The sequence below is a fragment of the Mustelus asterias genome, chromosome 12 (genome assembly GCF_964213995.1).
Source record: "Mustelus asterias chromosome 12, sMusAst1.hap1.1, whole genome shotgun sequence".
In the NCBI taxonomy this organism is placed as follows: domain Eukaryota; kingdom Metazoa; phylum Chordata; class Chondrichthyes; order Carcharhiniformes; family Triakidae; genus Mustelus; species Mustelus asterias.
This window is the reverse complement of record NC_135812.1, coordinates 47,779,784-47,803,059: the sequence shown is the minus strand read 5'-3', so window position 1 is coordinate 47,803,059 and position 23,276 is coordinate 47,779,784. Positions and strand designations below refer to the sequence as shown.

Here is a 23,276-nt window from a genome sequence, read left to right as displayed (position 1 = left end):
CAATTTGGAGGCTGCTGTTCTCCCACTGAAAGCGGAGGGAGTGGCCCACCGTACTGTAGGGTTACACTCTTCAAGTGGACCATGAAATTTAGTCCGAGGAGTATTGGCGCGCAAAGGTGCGGTAACACCAGGAGCTTGAAGCTCTCGTAAACCGTGCCCTGCACTGTTAGATTTACCATGCAACTCCCTAGCACGGTGACAGACCAGGACCTTGACGCCATCGAGATTGTCTGCTTGACAGGCTGGATCTGGAGGCCACACCGCTTCACGGCGTCTGGGTGAATAAAGCTCTCTGTGCTCCCGCTGTCAAACAGACAATAAATCGTGCGTTTGTTTACCTGTATGTCCATCATGGACTTGTCGAGTCTGTGAGGCTTTGCCTGGTCCAGGATAATCGACGCCACCGTTGGTTCGTGAGCGCCACTGCAGGCAGCTGAGATGGATGATGACGACCCCTGCTGGTCATTCGCGGTCGGTGCCGACCAAAATGGCTGCTCCCATAGGTCGCACGTAGGCGATGGCGCCAAAATCAGCGACCACTGGTGGTCGCGCGTCTCTTGCAACTCCGTCGTCAGGAATGGCGACGTCCTGGCCTCGTACGTGGAAGAAACTCTTGACGATGCCGACGACGAGGAACCCGGCTCCGGGGAGTCACACGCCGCACTGCTGTTCCTGGATGTAAGTTTGGATCGACATACCTTCGAATAATGCCCCTTCTTGCCGCAGGCGGAGCACAACACCGCTTTAGCGGGACATCGCTGCCGAGTGTGCTTCACTCCCCCACAGAAGTAACACCGCGGGCCGCCTGGAGCTGCTGCTGTCGTCAGGCCCGAGGGTGGGCACGCCATCACGCAGCTTTTCGGACCCGCTGGACGAAGTGGGGTCTGTGACTGCTCCTGCCACGCTGTCTCCACGTGGTCTTCGGGATACATCGCCAGGCTTTTGGAGGCCGTTTCTAGCGTATCCGCTAGCTCTATAGACTTAGTGAGATCGAGATTACCTTGCTCCAACAGTCGAAGTCGGATATAGGACGATCCGATTCCCGCCACAAACGCATCTCGAGCGAGGTCATTTATGTTCTGGTTTGCCGACACTGCTTTGCAGTTACAGCCCCTGGCTAGCTGTAGGAGCTCGCACGCATACTGTTCCGTCATTTCGCCGGGCTGCCGTCGTCGAGTGGCTAAGAGATATCGAGCATGCATCTCGTTTGGCGGTTTAATGTAGTGCTTCTTAAGAAGCTTGAGGGCCCCTTTGTAGTCGGTGGCCGCACGGATCGCTAAATATACAGCGTCGCTTACCCTCGCGTGGAGGACCCGGAGTCTGTCGTCGTCTGTGGTGACCGCTGCGGAGGCTTCGAGGTAATCCTGAAAACATTTCAACCAGTGGTCGAAGGTGTTGGAGGCGCCCGCCGCACGTGGGTCCAGCGCAAGACGTTCGGGTTTTAACATTTGCTCCATGCTCTCTGTATCGTTTTCTTTTTTTCAACGACGAGAGTTCAGTTAGTAGTCAATAAAATTGATGCGCGATATAACTCACGAGGCTAGAGATGCTCGAGGAAATAAAGGCTTTTATTGACTACTACAATAGAGCTACCATATATAATACACAATCCCAGACTGAAGGGTCCCAGACAGAGCAGTGACCTTTATACCTCTCCCAGGAGGCGGAGCCCGACTGGGATGTACCATAATAACTATATTACAGGTAGAACAGCCCAACCCTAACCCCAACAGTAACATGTAGAACAGCCCAACCCTAACCCCAACAGTAACATATATACAGACTCATAGTACTGGCCAGACCCTGGCTCAGTACTACCTGGTGGGAACCAACGATGGTTCACCACAGATATACAACACAGGAATAGACAATTTGATTAAAACTGATCTGTGTCAATGCTTGTGCTCCACACTAGACTCCTCCCACCTAACTTCTTTTAACTGTCAGAATATCCTGTTTCTTTTTTGTGTACAAATCTAGCTTCTCCTTACATGTGCCTTTGCTATTCATCTCACCTGTTTTGCGATGGCAAGTACTTCATTATTTTTCTCCCTCATTGTAGTCAGTTTGCTTATTTTCCCTTTGTGCTGGTAAAGCTTCCATACAGGACTAAAAAGCTGGTATAATGCAGTTTACTATTTATCATTCATTCACTTACTAATATTCAATTAAACTTTTTCATCCCAAGGTTCTGCTAACCATGGATGCAGAATTTTCTGTAATTTAAGTTCTAATGATACAATTTGAATCTATTTAAATCGCATAAGATTTATCCAGTTTCTTTTGTGATACTGTTTTCATTTATTGTTCCAAGAGTTAAGTTTATCTATTGAAGCAAAAATATAATGTCCATGTAGATTGTAAGATTGCCACGAGGGTGGAAATGCAGCATTGGTGTACGTGCCATATATCTATGTTGTTGAGAGTTTGTATATTAGGGCAATCTAAAATTTATGAGCCTTATGCAGAAACACTTCTCTGTTAAATGGAAAATGAGTTTTATTTGGCATTTGTGAAATCTGGTGTGAAACTTAATTTACAGCTCTGCTAAGATCAAGTTTCTACAGTTAAAGCTTTCATATGCAAACATGAGAATAAATGATGAGCTGTTGTAGATTTTGAGTTTATAGTGTAAAATGAACCTTGAAAATATATTTAAGGTGCCACGTTAACCTGTTTTGCAACAGTCGCCTGATTTAAATTACAAAAAATATGAATATGTTTCTGTTTTGACCTCTTAGTCTTCCCACTTTGTTTGCTGATTGGCAACATTTTGTTGGAATTATTAACTGATGTGTATCTTCAAGTTGCTGCTGCACAGACATTGGCATTGGATTCATGTACCGTTGTGCTTGCACGTAGAGCATGCAATCCAGATTGTATCTTTATGTAAAATGCCATGCTCCCTACTTTCTAATAGAGAAATTGGTGAAACAGAATCCCATGAGGTTCCTGATGTTATCCTGTTCTCATGACATGCACGCTGATATCAAAACTTAAAGCTGTTGGATTGCTGCCCAATGCTTCAGTAAACTTTATTGACAGCAGATGCAGCTTATGTTAACTGCAGACTCAAATTTAAATGGTACACTCTGTGATCCACTTTGTATATAGTTGAATAGGTAGCACATGAGCAAGTATAAAAAGCTTTGCGCTCTAGGCAACATCTCACTCAGAAAATGAATAGCATTATCCACTAGCTCAAGTTGACTTCGTTGTATGAAAGCTTTCTGAATTGTAACAGTATTTTTTCCTTTCATTCCTCAACAAATACAGTTAAGTTGGATATATTTAATATTCAAGTCATAGTGTGTCTGTGGGGTGAGTTTTTAAACAAAAGGTGTGTGTGAATATGATTCTTCAAACTCCATATGGAGTGAATGCACAGTTAGTGTATCTACAATCATCGACTAATTATACCAGTAATGCAGGAAATTTAAGTGTAACTTTGTTGCTTCCTTGATGTTAAAATGTAAAACTATAATCATTTTTTCCACTGCCTCCTTTGGCTCATTTTTTTGGGAAATAAATCAAAGGCTTTAATTATCGAAGAGCTTTAAACGTACAATGCCCTTTTCCCTTAATGTGCCTTCTTCCCTCTCCTGAAAGCAGTGACTCGTGCTAGATTATAGTTTCACGGACAATAGAAACTTACAAGTACTCCCCCAAATGGTCTACCTTCTGAAATTATAAAAGTAATGATCATCAGGATATTCAGTTGTAAGATCATCACAATTTACTCATGCAAGCATTGTTTTTGTGAAACAATTAGTTGATGACTTTAGTTTTAGAAATTTCCTTTCTCTCAATTTGTTTCAAGCCAGTCAATCTGTGATCTTTTCTCGCTCTCATTTTCATAGAATGTACATTATTCCACAAATAATTATTTACATTGTTATGACCAGATGAGAAGGGATGCAGAAGGAGCTTCCCTCTATTCTACCTCCTTGGTTAGTCACAGCTAAGGTTTATGTTCATTTTTCAGAGGATATGCCTTTTCCAAATCAGAATGTATTTAACTATTTAAAGTGTGAGCATTAGGAGCTAATCAAACAAGGTTTTCTCCAGTCAAAAGAGCAAATTTATTATCCATAACCCAAGCAAAGTAATAAAAATGTGACTTCAAGCGTTCAGCCCTCATATAAATATTCAAGTGCACACACATGAACGCACACGTATCAGAAATAAGGGGAGTTAGAGTCCAATTTTTAAAAAGTGTAAGAATGTACAGTTAAGTGTCCTTTGATTGTCCTCAACGCTTAGAATTTAAACAGTGTGGCCAATTTAGGTGAGCTGATTTCTTCGATGTGGCCGGATGCTAAAGATGTTGTCATTATTACAGTTTGCTCATAGCTTTTTGATAGAGTTGGTGTCTTGAACAGGGTGACACACTTATTTCAAAAGAGAGGGAGACAGAGCAGTCTTCAGCCAATTTTCTCTGCTGAAAACCTAACTTGCAATCTCTCTTTCAAGTGGCTGGGCACTTGCAATACATCACCCATTGTGTATTTCCAAAACAATTTTGGCGGCTGTCTGTGGCATCCATTGTTTCAATATCCAGTACTTGCACCTCCCTGACACATTTATGAGTTTTGATAGGTGTCTGAGTTATAGGAAATATCTCTCTGCACACTCCCCTGAGGGTGATTTGTTGGTTTCTTACCTTCACAATGAAATATGGTCTTTTATTTTTAAGCAGTTTGCTCTCTCTCAGTTCAACTTGCAAAATTTCCAGTCAAATGAAAGTTGAAAAATCATATTTTAAAAAAATAAAGGGCATAGCGTTGTGACAACATTAAATTCAATGGATATTCTACCTTCAGAACTCCCATTGAACAGAATCTCACGACAAATAATTGATAAGCAGAATCCCATATCCACTTCCTTCACGAGTCTTTGTTTCAGCAACCAAAGTACTTTTAACAACCCTTTTTATTTTGGCTTCCCAAGTTAAAGGACAACACTTCCCAGAGAACTCGTACCCTGTCCTACGATCCATCTAAGCAGAATCCAACAATTTAATTGCTAGTATTGACATGGTGGTTGCCCAAATTGAATTTCAGCAGTATTCTATACAATCTGCTTAAAAGTTCATGATATAATGGGAAGAATGGTAGCATACTGGTGATTTCACTGCACCAATAATCCAGATGCCCAGGCTAATGCTCTGGGGCAGACAGTGATAGGCAACCTAAGCTAGATAGTGGGCTGCATAATTGACCCTCCATCTCAATGGGCCACAAGTTGAAATCGGGCATGTTCACTAAACATGACTTCATGAATAAGATTGAATATATTTAATACAAGCCAAATATCACTATCTGTGCGGCGTCTGCACGTTCTCCCCATGTCTGCGTGGGTTTCCTCCGGGTGTTCCAGTTTCCTCCCACAGTCTGACTAGGTGCACTGGCCATGCTAACTTCTCCTTCAGTGTACCTGAACAGGCGCCAGAGTGTGGCGACTAGGGGATTTTCATAGTAAAGTCATTGCAGTGTTAATGTAAGCCTACTTGTGATACTAATAAATATATTTTAAGTTTATTTCCTAAGTAAGAGAAGATGCTTAATCATTCAAATATTAATAGAACTGTCATCAACTTCAAATTGTAATAAAATAAATATTTACACTTTGGATGCAAAGGGAGCATACAGCTCTTTGTCAATATTGTGTACGATCAGCATGCACCTTGCTTCACGTCCCTTTGCATTACATTCATATCCCTTTAATCATACTGGTAGGAAAAAAAATCTATGCAGACAGAAAACAATGGAATCTTTCAACCCCATTCATGGTCGGCGGTCAACGAAATATCCCGTGAGCCACACCCAGAATCCTCATAGCCGCATGTTACCCACTACTGCTCTGGGGATATTGCTTCAAATCCCACCATTGCAACTGGTGGAATTTAAATTCAATGAATAAACCTGGAATTGAAAGTTAGTTATTCATCATAAAACCTTCATCAATTGTTGAAAAAAAAACTTTCTGGCTCACTATTGCTCTTTTTGATCCCAGATGCCACAGCAATGTGGTTGACTCTTAACTGCCCTCAATGAAGACATCAGGCCAAATTGCCTCCTTCTGCATTGTAACAGATCTGTGAAATGGCCTAGCAAGCCACTCAATTCAAGGGAAATTTAGAGTGGTCAGCAAAGGCTGGCCTTGCCAACAACACCCACATCCCATGAAAGAATAAAAGAATAAAATGTGTACAGTATAACTATCTGTTTTTTTGAAATTGATCAGTCTGACCATACCTCAGAGATTTAGTAAATCATCTTTGTTGGAGATTGTCAAGAACTCCAAAGAAGGTCCAAACTGTCTTCACTTTCAAATGAAGGGCATCCATCTCAGAAAATATTTTGCTTCTACCTGTAGGAGGTGACAAACCCTAGGGCAGATCCTCATAGAATCATAGAAACCCTACAGTGCAGAAGGAGGCCATTCGGCCCATCGAGTCTGCACCGACCAGAATCCCACCCCACATATTTACCCGCTAATCCCTCTAACCTACACATCCCAGGACTCTAAGGGGCAATTTTTAACCTGGCCAATCAACCTAAACCTGGCCAATCAACCTAACCTGGCAATCCTGTTTCCTCTTTTGGTGGAGACGTGACCCGGATTGACATTTTTCATTCTTCCACTGATCAAATGGTTTAGACTCCAAGCACAGAGTAACCATACCTCTGCAATTTATATTTGCTTTCTGTCATTTTCCACAACAGCCACTAGGACTTCTTTTTGACTAAATTATTTTCTTAGTTTTCAGCCTTTAGACTGAACATTCCCTTGTCATCCTCCAGAAAGTCAAATGTTGGAGGATAAGGTTGACATACTTTTAATAAGCATTTAATTGCGGAGTTACATAGCATACACTCCTAGCACAATAAGGGAGCTGATGGTCTATTGGTATTATCGTTAGACTATTAATTCAGAAACTTGGCTAATGTTCTGGGAACCCGGTTTCAAATCCCACCGTGGCAGATGGTGGAGTTTGAATTCAATAAAAAATATCTGGAATTAAGAATGTACTGATGACCAGGAAACCATTTTCAGAAAAACCCATCCAGGTCAGGGAAGGAAATCTGCCGTGCTTACCTAGTCTGGCCTACATCTGACTCCAGAGCCACAGCAATGTGGTTGATTCTCAACTGCCCTCTAAACAAGGGCAACCAGGAATGGTCAATAAATGCTGGCGAGCCAGCGATGTCCATGTCCCACGAATGAATTAAAAAAACAGTTTCAGTCTGTGTCTGTTTATAGGGGCACAAGTGAATCCCCAGCTAATGCCAATCTTCAGCACACCTGAGAGTTTTAAAGGGAGTGGTTGAAGAAACTGAAGGTTTTTCTACCATTATCTTCCATAGTTCTCTCAATTCAGGAATTGCCCCTTTAGATTGGAAAATTGCAAATCTAACTCCATTATTCAAGAAAGGTGATGGAGAGAAACTGGGAAATTACAGATCAGTTAATCTAAACTCTCAGAAATTAATGGAATATATAACTAAGGACAGAATCACCTGAACGCTTCAAAATTTGGTCTGGTTAGAGAGAGCTAACGTGGATTTGTAAAGGACAGGTCTTGTCTAACAAACTGTATTGAACATTTTTGAGGAAATAGCTATAGTTGTAGACGGGAGTGTATATGGGTATAGCTAATATGGACTTCTGGAAGGCATTCAATAAAGTGCCATATATGGCTAAAGTTTAAAGCTCATTGAATGAAAAACAAGTAATTGACCTTGTTAGGGGGGTAGCTTAAGTGTTAGAAAACTGAATGTAAGGAAAACTGATATGTTCTCAAATTGAAAAGAAGTGCCATGAGATTAAAGGAATCCTGCTTAACTAGTGGACACATTAGTCATTGCTGTTGTTCCTCTATTTTCTGAGAAGGTAGTTTGGCTGGCGGGCAAGCATTTATACCAAGCAAGTTATTCAGAGATAAATAAATTAGAGTCTCCTGAGTGATCCAGTTCCTGAATTGTTTCTCGTTAGGCAGCAGCATGTCCTTAATTAAAGTGGTCTAGATGAGTGCTTGTAAAAACACTATTATCCTGAGTTCTTTTGATGTTTAAAACTGTTAACTTCCAAAACATTTTCAAGCAATTTTTGAGAGCAGCAGTTGCAAACTTTTAGTTTTACCTATTTCCGATGAATATTTGATTTTCTATAATCAGCTGTTTATAAATATCAAACTGTTATAAACATGTTTTAAGAAGAAAATGGACTGAACAGCTGGTGTCAAACTAGGTATCAGAAACAAACTCGACATAGGCACATTGCGCACAGTCAATTCTGCAGTCATCTCCATTAACATGAGAACTGGGAACTTGTGCAAAAATTGAGAGCTGTCCCATTGATGTGTCAAGCGGTAGCCTAACATAATTATGCCTATCAGTCTGCGCCAGCCACCTCCATCACCATTTCTGCATATGTTCTTTTAAACCTGCAGGACAGACTCATCTGAGGTGGTGACACAGTGGAGGGGGTAGCTATGGGAATCCTCACTGTTGACTGTATCCTAAGAATTCTCATGGTATCAGTCAAACATCAGCAAGGAAACCTGAAAATTAACATCCATCGTCCTAGCTGAGTTGATGAATCAGTTCTCCTCCATGTTGAACACCACTTGGAAAAAGCACTGAGGATCGCAAGGGCAGAATGTAATTTGGGTGGGGACTTCAGTGTCTTCCAAAGGAATGTCTCAATCGCACCATTGTTAACTGAGTTGACTGACTCTAAAGTGCATAGCTGTCATACATGGGGGATGGTGAGAGAATCAACATGAGGGAAAGCTTCAGGTGATTTGATCTTCACTTATTTACCTACACCTGTTTACTTACACCTGTCCATAACAATATTGATTGGAGTGACCACCACATAGTCCTTGTAGAGACAAAATCCTGTCTTCACACATGGGACCCTTCCATCATGTGTCACAACCACTGTGCTATATTCCATAGATTCAGAAAAGAGCATCTCAAATCCATGATGCCCTGTGAGTCATCAACAGAATTGTGTTCCAACCCAATCTGTAATCTCATGGCAGTGCATATCCCTCACTGTACCATTATCATCATGCTTAGGGAGGCTACTCTGGCCTAATGAGGAATAGAGCCATAGAAAAGTTAGAACCATTAGAAAAGTTATGGGACTGAAAGAGACTATTCAGCTCATCGTTGTCTGCACCAGATGAAAATATATTAGCAACCAATTCTAATGCAGAAGAGTATGTCAGTAACAGCACCAGGTGTACCTAAATATGAGGTGCTAACTTGATTAAAGTAGAACACAGAACTACATAGGGTGCTAAATAGTGGAAGCAGCATGTTGTAGGCAGCTTGGTGATCTCGCAACCAATGGATCAGATCAATTTGCTGTCCTGCCACACCCACTTGTGAACAGTAGTAGACAATAAGCAGGAGGAGTGAATCCATACCCATCCTCCATGCTGGCCAAGTTCAGAACAGGAATGAAAAAGGCAAAACTGAAGTGTTTGCAACCATTTTCAGCTGGAAGTTCTGATTGGATGATATATTGTAGCCTCTTCCTAAGCCCTCAACACCACAGATGCTAGTCTTTAGCCAATTCGATTCACTCCACACAATATCAACCACTAGATATACATTAGACTATGGGCACCGATAACATTCCAGCCTAAGCGCTGAAGACTTATGCTTCAGAACTAGCCACACTTCCAGCCATGTTCTTTCTGTAATAATACTCAAAATGAATGTGAAAAATGTAATCGCACATGGCATTCTTCAGGCTCAGGTGAGGCCAACACTGGCGTCTACCCAGCAAAATGGGGACATTGGCTCAGTATGTTTTGTCCACGAAAAGGCAGAACAAATTCCAACTCAGTCAACTATTGCCCTATCTATTTTCAGTCCTCAACAAAGTGATGAGGGGTTGTTGGCAGCACAGTTGCTTGACAACCTGCTCACTAATGCTTAATTTAAATTCTATTCGCACCACTCGGCTCTAGACCTCATTGTAGGCTTGGCCAATCATGAACAAAAGAACTGAACTCTAGAGGTGAGGTGACAGTGTCTGTCCTCAACATTGAGGAAATATTTTACTCATTAGGGCAAATGGCTCCCTCGTAAAATTGAGGTAAATGTCATCTTCACCTGCTTCCATCAGTAGTCCTTCCCTTCATCATAAGGTCAGAAGTGGGGATATTTGTTGATACTTCACTGTTCCATTCACAATTACTCAGAGAATTAAGCAGTCTGATATAATATACAGCAAAACCTGGACAACATTCAGTCTTAGCTGATCAGTGGTAAATAATGCTTGTGCCAAACAAGTGTTAAACAGTGACCACCTCCAACATGAGAAAGTCTAACCATTTTTCTGTGTTGTTGTGTGGCACTATGATCATTTGCACCCCCCACCATTAACATCCTAGATATCGCCATTGACCAAAAACGGTGTGGACCTGCTGTATAAATAGTGTGGTCAGAGGCTGAATATTCTGTAGCAGGTAACTGATACCCCACCTGGCTCCCCAAAGTTTTTTTTCCCATCAACAAGGCACAAGTCAGGAGTGTAATTGAATACTCTCCACTTAATTTGTATGAATTCAGCTCCAACAGTACTCGAGCTCAACGCCATCACCAAGCAGATGGCTTGATTAATATCCCATCCACCATCTTCTACATCCACTCTCTCCACTACTGGCTGTAGTGTGTACTGTGCCATGTCCAAGATGCACTGCAATCACTTATCAAGGCTTCTTTGACAGCACCTTCCAGATCCTCAACCACATCCAATAAACAAATGGATAAAATTTGTGACGTTGAATATATTAAAAGTGCAGATAAATGAATTGTTTGTTGTCTTTTTGCAGACGGCACTGCAATGTGGGCCTCCTGTTGTAACTGGTTCTGTGTGGACAACCAGACCATGGATGAACCTGAGCATAATCCTAGAAGGCAGGCATACACCAATGCAGGCTACAATTCTCAGTCACCTCCATCCGGATTGGAACACACATGCAGAGCTTGTGGTTCCAGATTTGAAAATCCACTGAGAAAGGTGGGTACAGGTTGTGAGTTAGAGATTGGAATTAAATTGCACTCTTCTTGCACAGAAAAAAAACCCTACTTTTCAGCAAAAGATGCAGCCCATAGAAATAAGCATTACTAAATGTTAACAGTGTCTTGCATTTTAATCTGTGTTGGAGAAATTAATCGGTGATTCCGCTGAGGCAGAAGCTAATGTATTTTCTTAAAACTTTCTAAGCTAAATTTGGTGACTTATTCATCTCCTGCACTGTTTTTTTGGACTTGTTAGAGTATATCCTGTTTTTAAAAGACTGGAACTTATTGCTGTGTAATTATGCCATCTATTTTTCTGCTAAATTTGAGCTGTGTTCGTGCCGCATGGGTTAATTGTTGGGATCTTAAAGTGAATTAGAAGCTAATGGCTTTTTCTCTGTTAATACCTTTGTAGATTCTATGTTGATATGTTTGTGGTTGTGAGCTGTTGCTGTTTTGTGATTGAAATTTGAGGTAAAAATCAGAAAATCTCCAGAGATGTGACTTTTAATATAAATATTTATTTCATGGTACATCAGGTGAACTATTTTTACAAAGAGAAGGGTGTTATGACATGTAAAATGCAGTACATTCTGCTAAAGCACAGCTGTGTCTCCTAAAACCACCAAGGCTAATTATTAAGTAAACACTTGGATGCATTCTCATTTGATCAGGAAAGCTTACAGTTTGGAACCTGCTGGTCAGTTTTAGGCTGCAGTTTTGTAGCATCCAGCAAGTAGCAGCTTTAATAACAGTTGTTGAGTTCCCCAAGATGTACCAATTTGGATTTCGCTGCATTGTTAACAAACGAGCAAAACTACTTTGCCTCAAAATTTCTCTGCTTTTCATGCTCTTCAATTTTCTCATTATTTGCCCTCCAGCCATCTCTACGGGGGGGGGGGGATCTTACCGGCTTGTCCCGCAGGTTGATCGGCAAGCCAGTGAGATCGGGCGAGAGGCGAAAAATTGGGTTCATTCCTGGTTTCTCACCTCTCGGAATCTTACGGCCCCTGTTTTGGCGGTGCAAAGCTGATTTTCAATGATCATGAGTTAATATAAATATCATTAGGTGCAATTGTTCCGGACTCACTTGGCCTTAGAAACATAGAAAAACTACAGCACAAAACAGGCCCTTCGGCCCACAAGTGTGCCGAACACATCCCGACCTTCTAGACCTACCTATAACCCTCCATCCTATTAAGCTCCATGTACTCATCCAGGAGTCTCTTAAAAGACCCTATTGAGTTTGCCCCCACCACTACTGACGGCAGCCGATTCTACTCGCCCACCACCCTCTGTGTGAAAAACTTACCCCTAACATCTCCCCTGTACCTACCCCCCAGCACCTTAAACCTGTGTCCTCTCGTAGCAGACATTTCCACCCTGGGAAAAAGCCTCTGAGAGTCCACCCGATCTATGCCTCTCAACATCTTGTACACCTCTATTAGGTCTCCTCTCATCCTTCGTCTCTCCAAGGAGAAAAGACTGAGCTCCCTCAGCCTATCCTCATAAGGCATGCCACTCAATCCAGGCAACATCCTTGTAAATCTCCTCTGCACCCTTTCAATCTTTTCCACATCCTTCCTATAGTGAGGCGACCAGAACTGAGCACAGTACTCCAAGTGGGGTCTGACGAGGGTCTTATATAGCTGCATCATTATCCCCGGACTCCTAAACTCAATCCCTCGATTGATGAAGGCCAGCACACCATACGCCTTCTTAACCACCTCCTCCACCTGCGGGGCCGATTTTAGAGTCCTATGGACCCGGACCCCAAGGTCCTTCTGATCCTCTACAGTACTAAGAGTCTTTCCCTTTATATTGTACTCCTTCATCCCATTTGACCTACCAAAATGGACCACGATGCATTTATCTGGGTTGAGGTCCATCTGCAACTTCTCCGCCCAGTCTTGCATCCTATCTATGTCCCTCTGTAACTTCTGACATCCCTCCAGACTATCCACAACCCCACCAACCTTCATGTCGTCAGCAAACTTACCAACCCATCCCTCCGCTTCCTCATCCAGGTCATTTATGAAAATGACAAACAGCAAGGGTCCCAGAACAGATCCCTGGGGCACACCACTGGTGACCGACCTACATTTAGAAAAAGACTCATCTATACCCACTCTCTGCCTCCTTTGGGCAAGCCAGTTCTGGATCCACTGGGCAGCAGCCCCTTGGATCCCATGCCCTCTCACTTTTTCTAGAAGCCTTGCATGGGGGACCTTATCGAACGCCTTGCTAAAATCCATATAAACCACATCTACCGCCTTCCCTTCGTCAATGTGTTTAGTCACATTTTCGAAGAACTCCACCAGGCTCGTAAGGCACGATCTGCCCTTGACAAAGCCATGCTGAGTATTCTTGAGCATACTAAACCTCTCTAAATGCTCATATATCCTGTCCCTCAGGATCTTCTCCATCAGTTTACCAACCACTGAGGTTACCTGCTCACCGGTCAAGATTCTCACTGGCGAGGATCACGGATGGTCCCCACGAACAGGGACCAGACATGGCCTCGCCGATGGGAACGGAGGCCATTGAAATCCCCCAGGTGGTCGGGGGCTGGGCTGGGCAGTGCCCCTTGGGCATTGTCTGGGGCACCAGTAAGATTGCATTTTTCAACTTGCCGAAAAAAAACAATTCTGAAACTCTCCTGTTTTCTCACTCATTCAGCACTTAGAATTTATTTTGTTAAGATCACCTCTAATGTTCCTCTGAGTACTGAAGACTTCTTTATGATCCCAACCAGTCAATTTAGCATTTTTATTGTTCCTGTAGCATTGTTTTAGAGCAGTCTGTCTCCTCTGCTGTATATCTTCAGTGTTTCTGTGCAGCTTTCACACACAAAAGCATGAAATAGAAGCAGTAGTACACTATACATCCCCTCGCCATTCCTTTTGGTTGGTCTTTGGCCTCAACTTGCATGCCTGCTCTATCCCCAAGTCCCTTGATTCACTTAGTCCCTAAGAATATATCAATCTCTCAGTACTTTTGTATGCAATATCTCTCACTTTTTTAGGCATAGGGAGAAGCTGTCTGAAATTAATGCGTAATTGAAAGATGAGGTGGAAGCAAACCAATGAAATTAAATTTTGAAAATCTTTTTGAATTATATTTGAAATCTCTGTAATCTAAAGAAATTTCAAAAAAATTACAACATTTAAAAGAAAAGTATTTTAAGTAGCATTGTTAGCAACATTTTGTGGACGTAAAATGTTTTAATGCTTTCTATCAGAGGCCTGTGGATTTCTGGTCACCTGAACCTTGAGCTCAGGCTTATATAGAGTAGGAGGAGCCTAATGGGATGGCAGGCTACATCTTATAACGCACACCTGTGCCCCAACTTCTGGATTCTTTGGATTGACAGCAAGACAGAGTATTTACACTATAAGTCAGAGCTTGATATTTACCTGCCTATGTCGTCTTCCATTCTTGATGGAAAATAACTTGAGGTAGTGAAGGTAAAAGGAATTTTTTTTTTTGTCAACAATGTCAGAACATTAAAATTTAACCTCCTGTCAAATATGGAGTTCTGGAAAAGGTGGGCATGGAGCTGGGGGGTGAAATGAAAGGAAGGCTGAAGATAGGACAGTAGTTCACAAGTACAGTTATGGATTTTTTTTGAAGTGAGGGGTGGTGATGTTGAGATGTCACTTGCACCCAAGATGTCCATCATTCCTTTACTGAGCATTGTTTGCTGTAGCTATAGTGGCCAATTTAAAGATAAATAGCATTGACCAAGATCAACTGGTGCTTTTTCCCCGGCTCTCTTTTCTGCCACCTGATCTTTTCTTTTGTCCTCTGCTTTTTCTACGTTCTTTCTACCAGATTGATTCCGGGGATGAAGGGGTTGACGTACGAGGAGAGATTAAATAGTTTGGACTTGTACTCACTGTAGTTTAGAAGGATGAGAGGGGATCTGATCAAGGTATATAAAATTTTAAAAGGGAATAATAAAGTAAATGTAGACCAAATATTTCCTCTTATGGGCAATCTAGAACTAGAGGTCATAGGTATAGGTTGAGAAGTAGTAGATTTAAAACTGAGATGAGAAGGAACTACTACTCAGAGGGTGGTGAATTTGTGGAACTCGCTGCCCGGTGGAGTCTGAATCATTGAATGGTTTCATAAACATATTCCGAATAAAAAATTAGAGATAGACATATTCCTAATTGAAAAAAAGGGAAAGAGGGACATGGGGAACCCTTCCGAGGACCATATCCCTCAATTCCCTATTGATGTATTTGTCCAGATGCCCCTTAAAAGTCACCATCATATCTGCTTCCACTACTTCCCCCGGCAGCAAGTTGCACGCACCCACCACCCTCTGTGTAAAAAAAACTTGCCTCATACATCTCTTTTAAACCTTGCCCCTCGCACCTCAAAGCTATGCCCCCTGGTAATTGACTCTTCCACCCTGGGAAACGGTTCTGACTATCCACTCTGTCCATGCCCCTCATAATCTTGTAGACTACTATCAGGTCGTCCCTCAACCTCTGTCGTTCCAATGAGAACAAACCAAGTTTTTCCAACCTCTCCTCATAGCTAATGCCCTCCAAACCAGGCAACATCCTGGTAAATCTTTTCTATACCCTCTCCAAAGCCTCCACATCCTTCTGGTAGTGTGGTGATCAGAATTTAACACTATATTCCAAGTGCAGCCTAACTAAGGTTCTATAAAGCTGCAACATGACTTGCCAATTTCTAAACTCAATGCCTCGGCTGACGAAGGCAAGCATGCCGTATGCTTTCTTGACTACCTTCTCCACCTGCATTGCCACTTTCAGTGACCTGTGTACCTGTACACCCAGATCTCTTTGCCTATCAATATTCTTAAGGGTTCTGCCATTTACTGTATGTTTCCTAACTGTATTAGACCTTCCAAAATGCATTACCTCACATTTGTCCGGATTAAACTCTATCTGCCATCTCTCCGCCCAAGCCTCCAATCAGTCTATATCTTGCTGTATCCTCTGATGGTCCTCATCGCTATCCGCAAATTCACCAACCTTTGTGTCATCCACAAACTTACTAATCAATCCAGTTACATTTTATATTACAAACAGCAAAGGTCCCAGCACTGATCCCTGAGGAACGCCACTCGTCACAGCCTTCCATTCAGAAGCACACCCTTCCACTGCTACCCTCTGTCTTCGATGACTGAGCCAGTTCTTGCCAGCTCACCTCTGATCCCATGCGACTTCACCTTCTGCACCAGTCTGCCATGAGGGACCTTGTCAAAGGTCTTACTGAAGTCCATGTAGACAACATCCACTGCTCTACCCTCAACAATCATCTTCGTCACTTCCTTGAAAAACCCGATCAAGTTAGTGAGACATGACCTCCCCTTCACAAAACCATGTTACCTCTCGCTAATATGTCCACTTATTTCCAAGTGGGAGTAAATCCTGTCTCGGAGAACCCTCTCCAATAATTTCCCTACCACTGACGTAAGGCTCACCAGCCTGTAATTACCTGGATTATTCTTGCTACCCTTCTCAAACAAAGGAACAACATTGGCTATTCTCCAATCCTCTGGGACCTCCCCTGCATGATGTGGAGATGCCAGCGTTGGACTGGGGTAAACACAGCAAGAAGCCTCACAACACCAGGTTAAAATCCAACAGGTTTATTCAGTAGCACAAGCCACTAGTTTTCCGAGCGCTGCCCCTTCATCAGGTGAGTGGGAATTCTGTTCTCAAACAGGGCATATAAAGACACAAACTCAATTTACAAAATAATGGTTGAAATGCAAGTCTTTACAGGTAATCAAGTCTGAAAGGTACAAACAATGTGAGTGGAGAGAGGGTTAAGCACAGGTTAAAGAGATGTGTATTGTCTCCAGCCAGGACAGTTAGTGAGATTTTGCAAACCCAGGCAAGTTGTGGGGGTTACAGATAGTGTGACATGAACCCAAGATTCCGGTTGAGGCCGGAACTTGGCTATCAGTTTCTGCTCAGCGATTCTGCGTTGTCGTGTATCGTGAAGGCCGCCTTGGAGAACGCTTACCCGAAGATCAGAAGCCGAATGCCCGTGACCGCTGAAGTGTTCCCCAACAGGAAGAGAACACTCTTGCCTGGTGATTGTCGAGCGGTGTTCATTCATCCGTTGTCATAGTGTCTGCATGGTCTCCCCAATGTACCATGCCTCGGGACATCCTTTCCTGCAGCGTATCAGGTAGACAACGTTGGCTGAGTTGCAAGTGCATGTACTGTGTACCTGGTGGAAAGCGTTCTCATGTGAGATGATGGCATCCGTGTCGATGATCCGGCAAGTCTTGCAGAGCTGGCTGTGGCAGGGTTGTGTGGTGTCGTGGTCACTGTTGGCTGCGATAACGGAGGAATGAACACCGCTCGACAATCACCAGGGCAAGAGTGTTCTCTTCCTGTTGTGGAACACTTCAGCGGTCACGGGCATTCGGCCTCTGATCTTCGGGTAAGCGTTCTCCAAGGCGACCTTCACAACAACACAGAATCGCTGAGCAGAAACTGATAGCCAAGTTCCGCACACATGAGGACGGCCTCAACCGGGATCTTAGGTTCATGTCACACTCTCTGTAACCCCCACGACTTGCCTGGGCTTGCAAAATCTCACTAACTGTCCTGGCTGGAGACGATACACATCTCTTTAATCTATGCTTAACCCTCTCTCCACTCACATTGTCTATACCTTTAAGACTTGATTACCTGTAAAGACTCACATTCCAACCATTATTTTGTAAATTGAGTTTGTGTCTTTATGGTCTATAAAATAATGAGGGGCACAGATCAGCTAGATTGTCAATATCTTTTCCCAAAGGTAGGGGAGTCTAAAACTAGAGGGCATAGGTTTAAGGTGAGAGGGGAGAGATACAAAAGTATCCAGAGGGGCAATTTTTTCACACAGAGAGGGTGGTGGGTGTCTGGAATAAGCTGCCAGAGGTGGTAGTAGAGGCGGGTACAATTTTGTCTTTTAAAAAGCATTTAGAAAGTTACATGGGTACGATGGGAATAGAGGGATATGAGCCAAATGTGGGCAATTGGGAATAGCTTAGGGGTTTAAAAAAAAGGCGGCATGGACAAGTTGGGCCAAAGGGCCTGTTTCCATGCTGTAAACCTCTATGACTCTATATGCCCTGTTTGTGAACCGAACTCCCACTCGCCTGATGAAGGAGCAGAGCTCTGAAAGCTTGTGGTTTGTGCTACCAAATAAAATACCTGTTGGACTTCAACCTGGTGTTGTGCGACTTCCTACTGTACCTCTCCTGTAGCCAGTGAGGATACAAAGATTTCTCTCAAGGCCTCAGCAATTTCCTCCCTTGTCTCTCTCAGTATTTTGGAGTATATCCCATCAGGCCCTGCAGACTTGTTTACCTTAATGTTTCTCAAGAACCTGAATACCTCCTCCTTTTTGATCTCAACATGACTCAAACTATCTACACATCTTTCCCAGATTCATCATCCACCAATCTCTTTGGTGAATACTGACACAAAGTACTCATTTAATACCTCGCCCATTTCCTCTGACTCCATGCATAGATTCCCTCCCCTGTCCTTGAGTGAGTCAACCCTCTCCCTGGCTACCCTCTTGCTCTTTATGTATAAAAAGCCTTGGGATTTTCCTTAATCCTGCTATCCAATGATTTTTCGTGACCCCTTTAGCCCTCCTTACTCCTTGCTTAAGCTTCTTTCGACTTTCCTTGTATTCCACACTTGCTTCATGTGTTCCCAGCCTTGACAAATGCTTCCTTTTCTCTTTGACTAGGCTCGCACTATCTCTCGTTATCCAAGGTTCCCAAAACTTGCCATACTTATCTTTCATCCTTGCAGGAATGTGCTGGCCCTGAATCCCTATCAATTTACACATGAAAGCCTCCCACAAGCCAGATGTTGATTTGCCTTCAAACATCTGCCCCCAATCTGCATTCTTCAATTCCTGCCTAATATTGTTGCAATTAGCCTTCCCCCAGTTTACCACCTTAACTTGAGGACTACACTTATCTTTATCCGTCAGTGCCTTAAAGCTTACTGAATTGTGGTCACTGTTCCCGAACTGCTCCCCTACTGAAATGTCGATCACCTGGCCGGACTCATTCCCCAATACCAGGTCCAGTATGGTCCCTTCCCTAGTTGGACTATCTACATACTATTTCAAGAAGCCCTCCTGGATGCTCCTTACAAACTCTGTCCCATCCACGTCCCTAGCACTAAATGAGTCCCAGTCAATATAGGGGAAGTTAAAATCTCCCACCACAACAACCCTGTTACTTTTGCACCTTGCCAAAATCTGCCAACGTATCTGTTCTTCTATCTCCCTCTGGCTGTTGGCAGCCTATAGTAAACCCCCAACATTGTGACTACACCCTTCGTATTCCTGAGCTCTACCCATATCGCCTCGCTGTATGAGCCCACTGAGGTGTCCTCCAGCAGTAAAGCTGTGATATTCTCCTGAACCAGTAGTGCAATTATCTATCCGGCTTGAAACACCTGTATCCTGGAATGTTAAGCTGCCAATCCTGTCCCTCCCTTAACCGAGTCTCTGTAATAGCAACAACATCACAGTTCCAAGTACCAATCCAAGCTCTAAGTTCATCTGCCTTACCTGTTCCACTACTCGCATTGAAACAAATGCACTTCAATCCACCAGACCCTCTTTAATTAGCAACCCTGCCTGCTCTTTCTCTGAATCTTACTGGCCCAACTCTCTGGTTCTCCTTCTAGTTGATTCACCTTTGCTTTGGTTCCCGCCCCCCTCCCCCCGCCAAACTATTTTAAATCCTCCCGTGTGACTCTAGCAAACCCCCCAGCCAGAATATTTATGCCTTTCCAGTTTAGATGCAACCCATCCTCTTGTACAGGTCCCACCTGCCCCGGAAGAGACCCCAATGGTCCAGATATCTGGAACCCTCCCTCCCACACCAGCTGTTTAGCCACGTGTTGAGCTGCACTATCTTCCTATTCCTAGCCTCACTAGCAAGTGGCACAGGGAGTAAGCCTGAAATTACAACCGTAGAGGTCCTGCTTTTTAACTTTCTACCTAACTCCCTAAACTGCTGCTGCAGGACCTCATCACTCTTCCAACCTATGTCATTAGTACCAATATGTACCACGACCTCTGGCTGTTCTCCCTCTCCCTTCAGAATGCTTTCTGCCTGTTCAGAGACATCCTGGACCCTGGCACCAGGGAGGCAACATACCATCCTACAGTCTCTTTCACGTCCACAGAAGTGCCTATCTGCATCCCTAACTATAGAGTCCCCGATAACTATTGCTCGAGTGCTCTTTGTCCCTCCCTGCTTAACAACAGAGCCAGCCGTGGTGCCACTGCTTTGACGCCTTCTTCTTTCCTTCTCTCTCTCTCTCTCTCTTTCTCTCTCTCTCTCTCTCTCTCTCTCTCTCTCTCCCTCCCCCCCGCCCCCGGTATCCAAAACGGTATACTTGTTAGAGAGGGAGATGATCACGGGATTCCTGCACTGACTGCCTGTCCCATCTAGCCGTCACTCATCTATCTGCCTGCACCTTGGGTGTGACCACGTCTCTAAAGCTCCTATCTATGACGCTTTCCGCCACCTTCATGCTCCTAAGTGCATTTAACTGCTGCTCCAATCTATCCATGCGATCTGTAAGGAGCTGCAATTGGGTGCACTTCCTGCAGATGTAGTTGTCCAAGATATTGGAAGCATCACAGATCTCCCACATCTCACATGTGCAGCACTTAACCCCACTGACTGACATTTCTGGCACCAATTAAATTATTTAAGAAAATTTATAAAACTTTTACCTTCTCACAGTGGCCTTTTTTTTTAGTCACAGTGGCCTTTTTTTGGAGAAAGAGGGAGGGAGAGAAATACTAATGTAATGTTTTGGGCTTACCGCTCCTTGACACCAGACCTTCTGCTTCCCACTTCTTCGTAGATGTTGCTGGGCCGACTTCTCCCAGAGATGCCCAATATCCATCGGAGGCAGTGGAGGTGAAAGCTGTTCAGACAGTTTTCTTTGCTTGCATATGTTGTCCATGCTCAGCTGCTGTTAAAGGAGGGTGCTGAGAACACACACCACTTTGTATTTTCAGCTAATTTGTAATCAACATCCACACTTGACTTCTCAACTGTGACATGACAGCTGCAGCCTTGGCAATCTTGATGCTGATTTCAGCATCAAGGGACACAGATTGCTGGTGACTATTGATTCAAGCTGTTGATTCAGCTGCCAAGAGTGAGGTTGTCAATGTTACTCACGGGTGGAGTCTATGTCATGGCCAATAACTTTAGTCTTCCTGATGTTGATTGTCAGTCCAAACTCCTTGCAGACCTGAGAGAGCCAATCTAACCAAAAACAGAAAATGCTGGAAAAATTCAGCGGGTCTGACCGCTTCATGGAGAAAGAATAGAGCCAATGTTTTGAGTCAGGATGACCCTTTGTCAGAGCTCAATAGACGCTGTCAGACCCGCTGAGTTTTTTTTAACATTTTCTGTTTTCTTAGAGCTGATCTACAAGTTGATGTTAGTGAACCTCAGTATGGCATACAGCGTGGTGATATCGGTGAACAGCAAATCACAGATTAGGACACTAAACACTTGGTCTTGGTGCACAGTCTTGCCAAATTGAACAGCTTGCCCGTGAGCTCTGGCATGCAGGGAGACACCCACATTTGAGTTACAGATAACAGCAGAATGAAGGAAAATTCGCCAAAGAACATTAGCAGCATCACACAGCCCTGCTTTACCCAGCTGCTGATCTTGAAAGCATCTGATGATGCTCCATTGTAACTGACGGAACTGTACATGTTCTCATGAAAAAAGGAAATGACATCCAAGCAGGTAGTCTTATTTTCCACATCAGTTTAAAGAGTTTGTCTCTCCTGGCAGGGTGGAAAGCCTTGGTGAAGATTATGAAGGCATTGTAAAGTCTATGTTGTTCGCAGCATTTCTCCTGTAACTGCTGAAGTGTGAAAATTATGTCAACTGTTGATCTGCTAGCTCTGAAGTTGCACTGAGACTCGAGTAGATGCCTGATGCCCAGGGTCTGCAATCTGATCACATGAACCTTCCCTACAATACTTAACAAGTATTAACTTATTAACTTAACAACACAATACGTGTTGAAGTCATTGTGATCCTCTTCGTTTTTGTACAATGTGACTATTTTTGCATAATGCATGTCTTGAGGCTCAGGTCTTTCCTGCCAGCAGAGAGACACAAGTTGATGGAGATGCTACAGCACTTTAATGGTTTGAGACAAGGCTGGCAGTGGCCTTGTTGAGCTTGACTATGGTGCGCTCGCTGTCCAGATTCTCCATGACAGAAAAATCTGGATTGACATTAAGCTTCTTCAGTGACAAAGTTTTTTATTTATTTATTAGGATCACAAGTACGCTTACATTAACACTGTAATGAAATTACTGTGAAAATCCCCTAGTTGCCACACTCCGGCATCTGTTCAGGTACACTGAGGGAGAATTTAGTATGGACAATGCACCTAACCAGCACGTCTTTTGGACTGTTGGAGGAAACTGGAGCACCCGGAGAAAACCCACGCAGACACAGGGAGAACATGCAAACTCCACACAGACAGTGACCCAAGCCGGGAATTGAACCCTGGCGCTGTGAGGCAGCAATATTAACCACTGTGCCACCGTGCTGCCCTCCAAGTTCTCCATTGTATGTCGTTTGAGAGAGTGCTCCACCCACCTTTCCATCTGCTTGTTAGATTCAGTGATGATGATCCCTGTCTTTGTCTTCATAGTTGCTGTTAGGCCTGTTGTTTTCTTGATTCCATCATAAAAAACCTCGGATTCAGCAGCAGGTTGCACACCATTGTAGAGTTTCAACCCATATTGGTTGGTGCAGTGTTGAGCAGTCTGCTGCGACTTGATTCTGGCAGCTCTGAAAGCATCTAGATTTTCTCTGCTGGAGACTTGCTCATAGTTCAGGAGGGCCTCTCTTCTTGGTTTCTGTAACTGGCTCCATTTCAGTCTAATAAACCTCAAACCGAGTTAGCATTCCTCTGAAATCTTTTCCCATATGCAGTAAGAGCAAAGGTATGGATAGTGCTGCACAGATGATTCCTCTTTGAAACCGTGTTCTGGCATTGGTTTTTTTTATGTACAATGAATTTTATTACAAAGTAAATTCAACGGATTATCAAAAATACATTGCTAGCAATGTGATATCAGAAACAAAAAAGAACTAAGTTAGATTTTTAGCTCCAAGTTTTCTTTCTGACACCAAGTTACAATTCCTCT

General features: G+C 43.3%; 1 protein-coding gene across 2 annotated transcripts in view; it reads left to right on the top strand.

Annotated features, from left to right (window-relative positions):
• Nucleotides 1–23,276, top strand: part of rffl (ring finger and FYVE-like domain containing E3 ubiquitin protein ligase) — a 95,498-nt gene that overhangs the window by 36,620 nt on the left and 35,602 nt on the right. The window contains exon 3 of one of the 2 annotated variants that reach the window (XM_078225163.1): nucleotides 10,859–11,046. The exons of the other annotated variant lie outside the window; for it this stretch is intronic. Coding sequence (XP_078081289.1) covers nucleotides 10,870–11,046 — 177 coding nt within the window. The 5' untranslated portion in view covers nucleotides 10,859–10,869. The remainder of the gene's footprint in view (nucleotides 1–10,858; nucleotides 11,047–23,276) is intronic. 2 annotated transcript variants of the gene reach the window in all.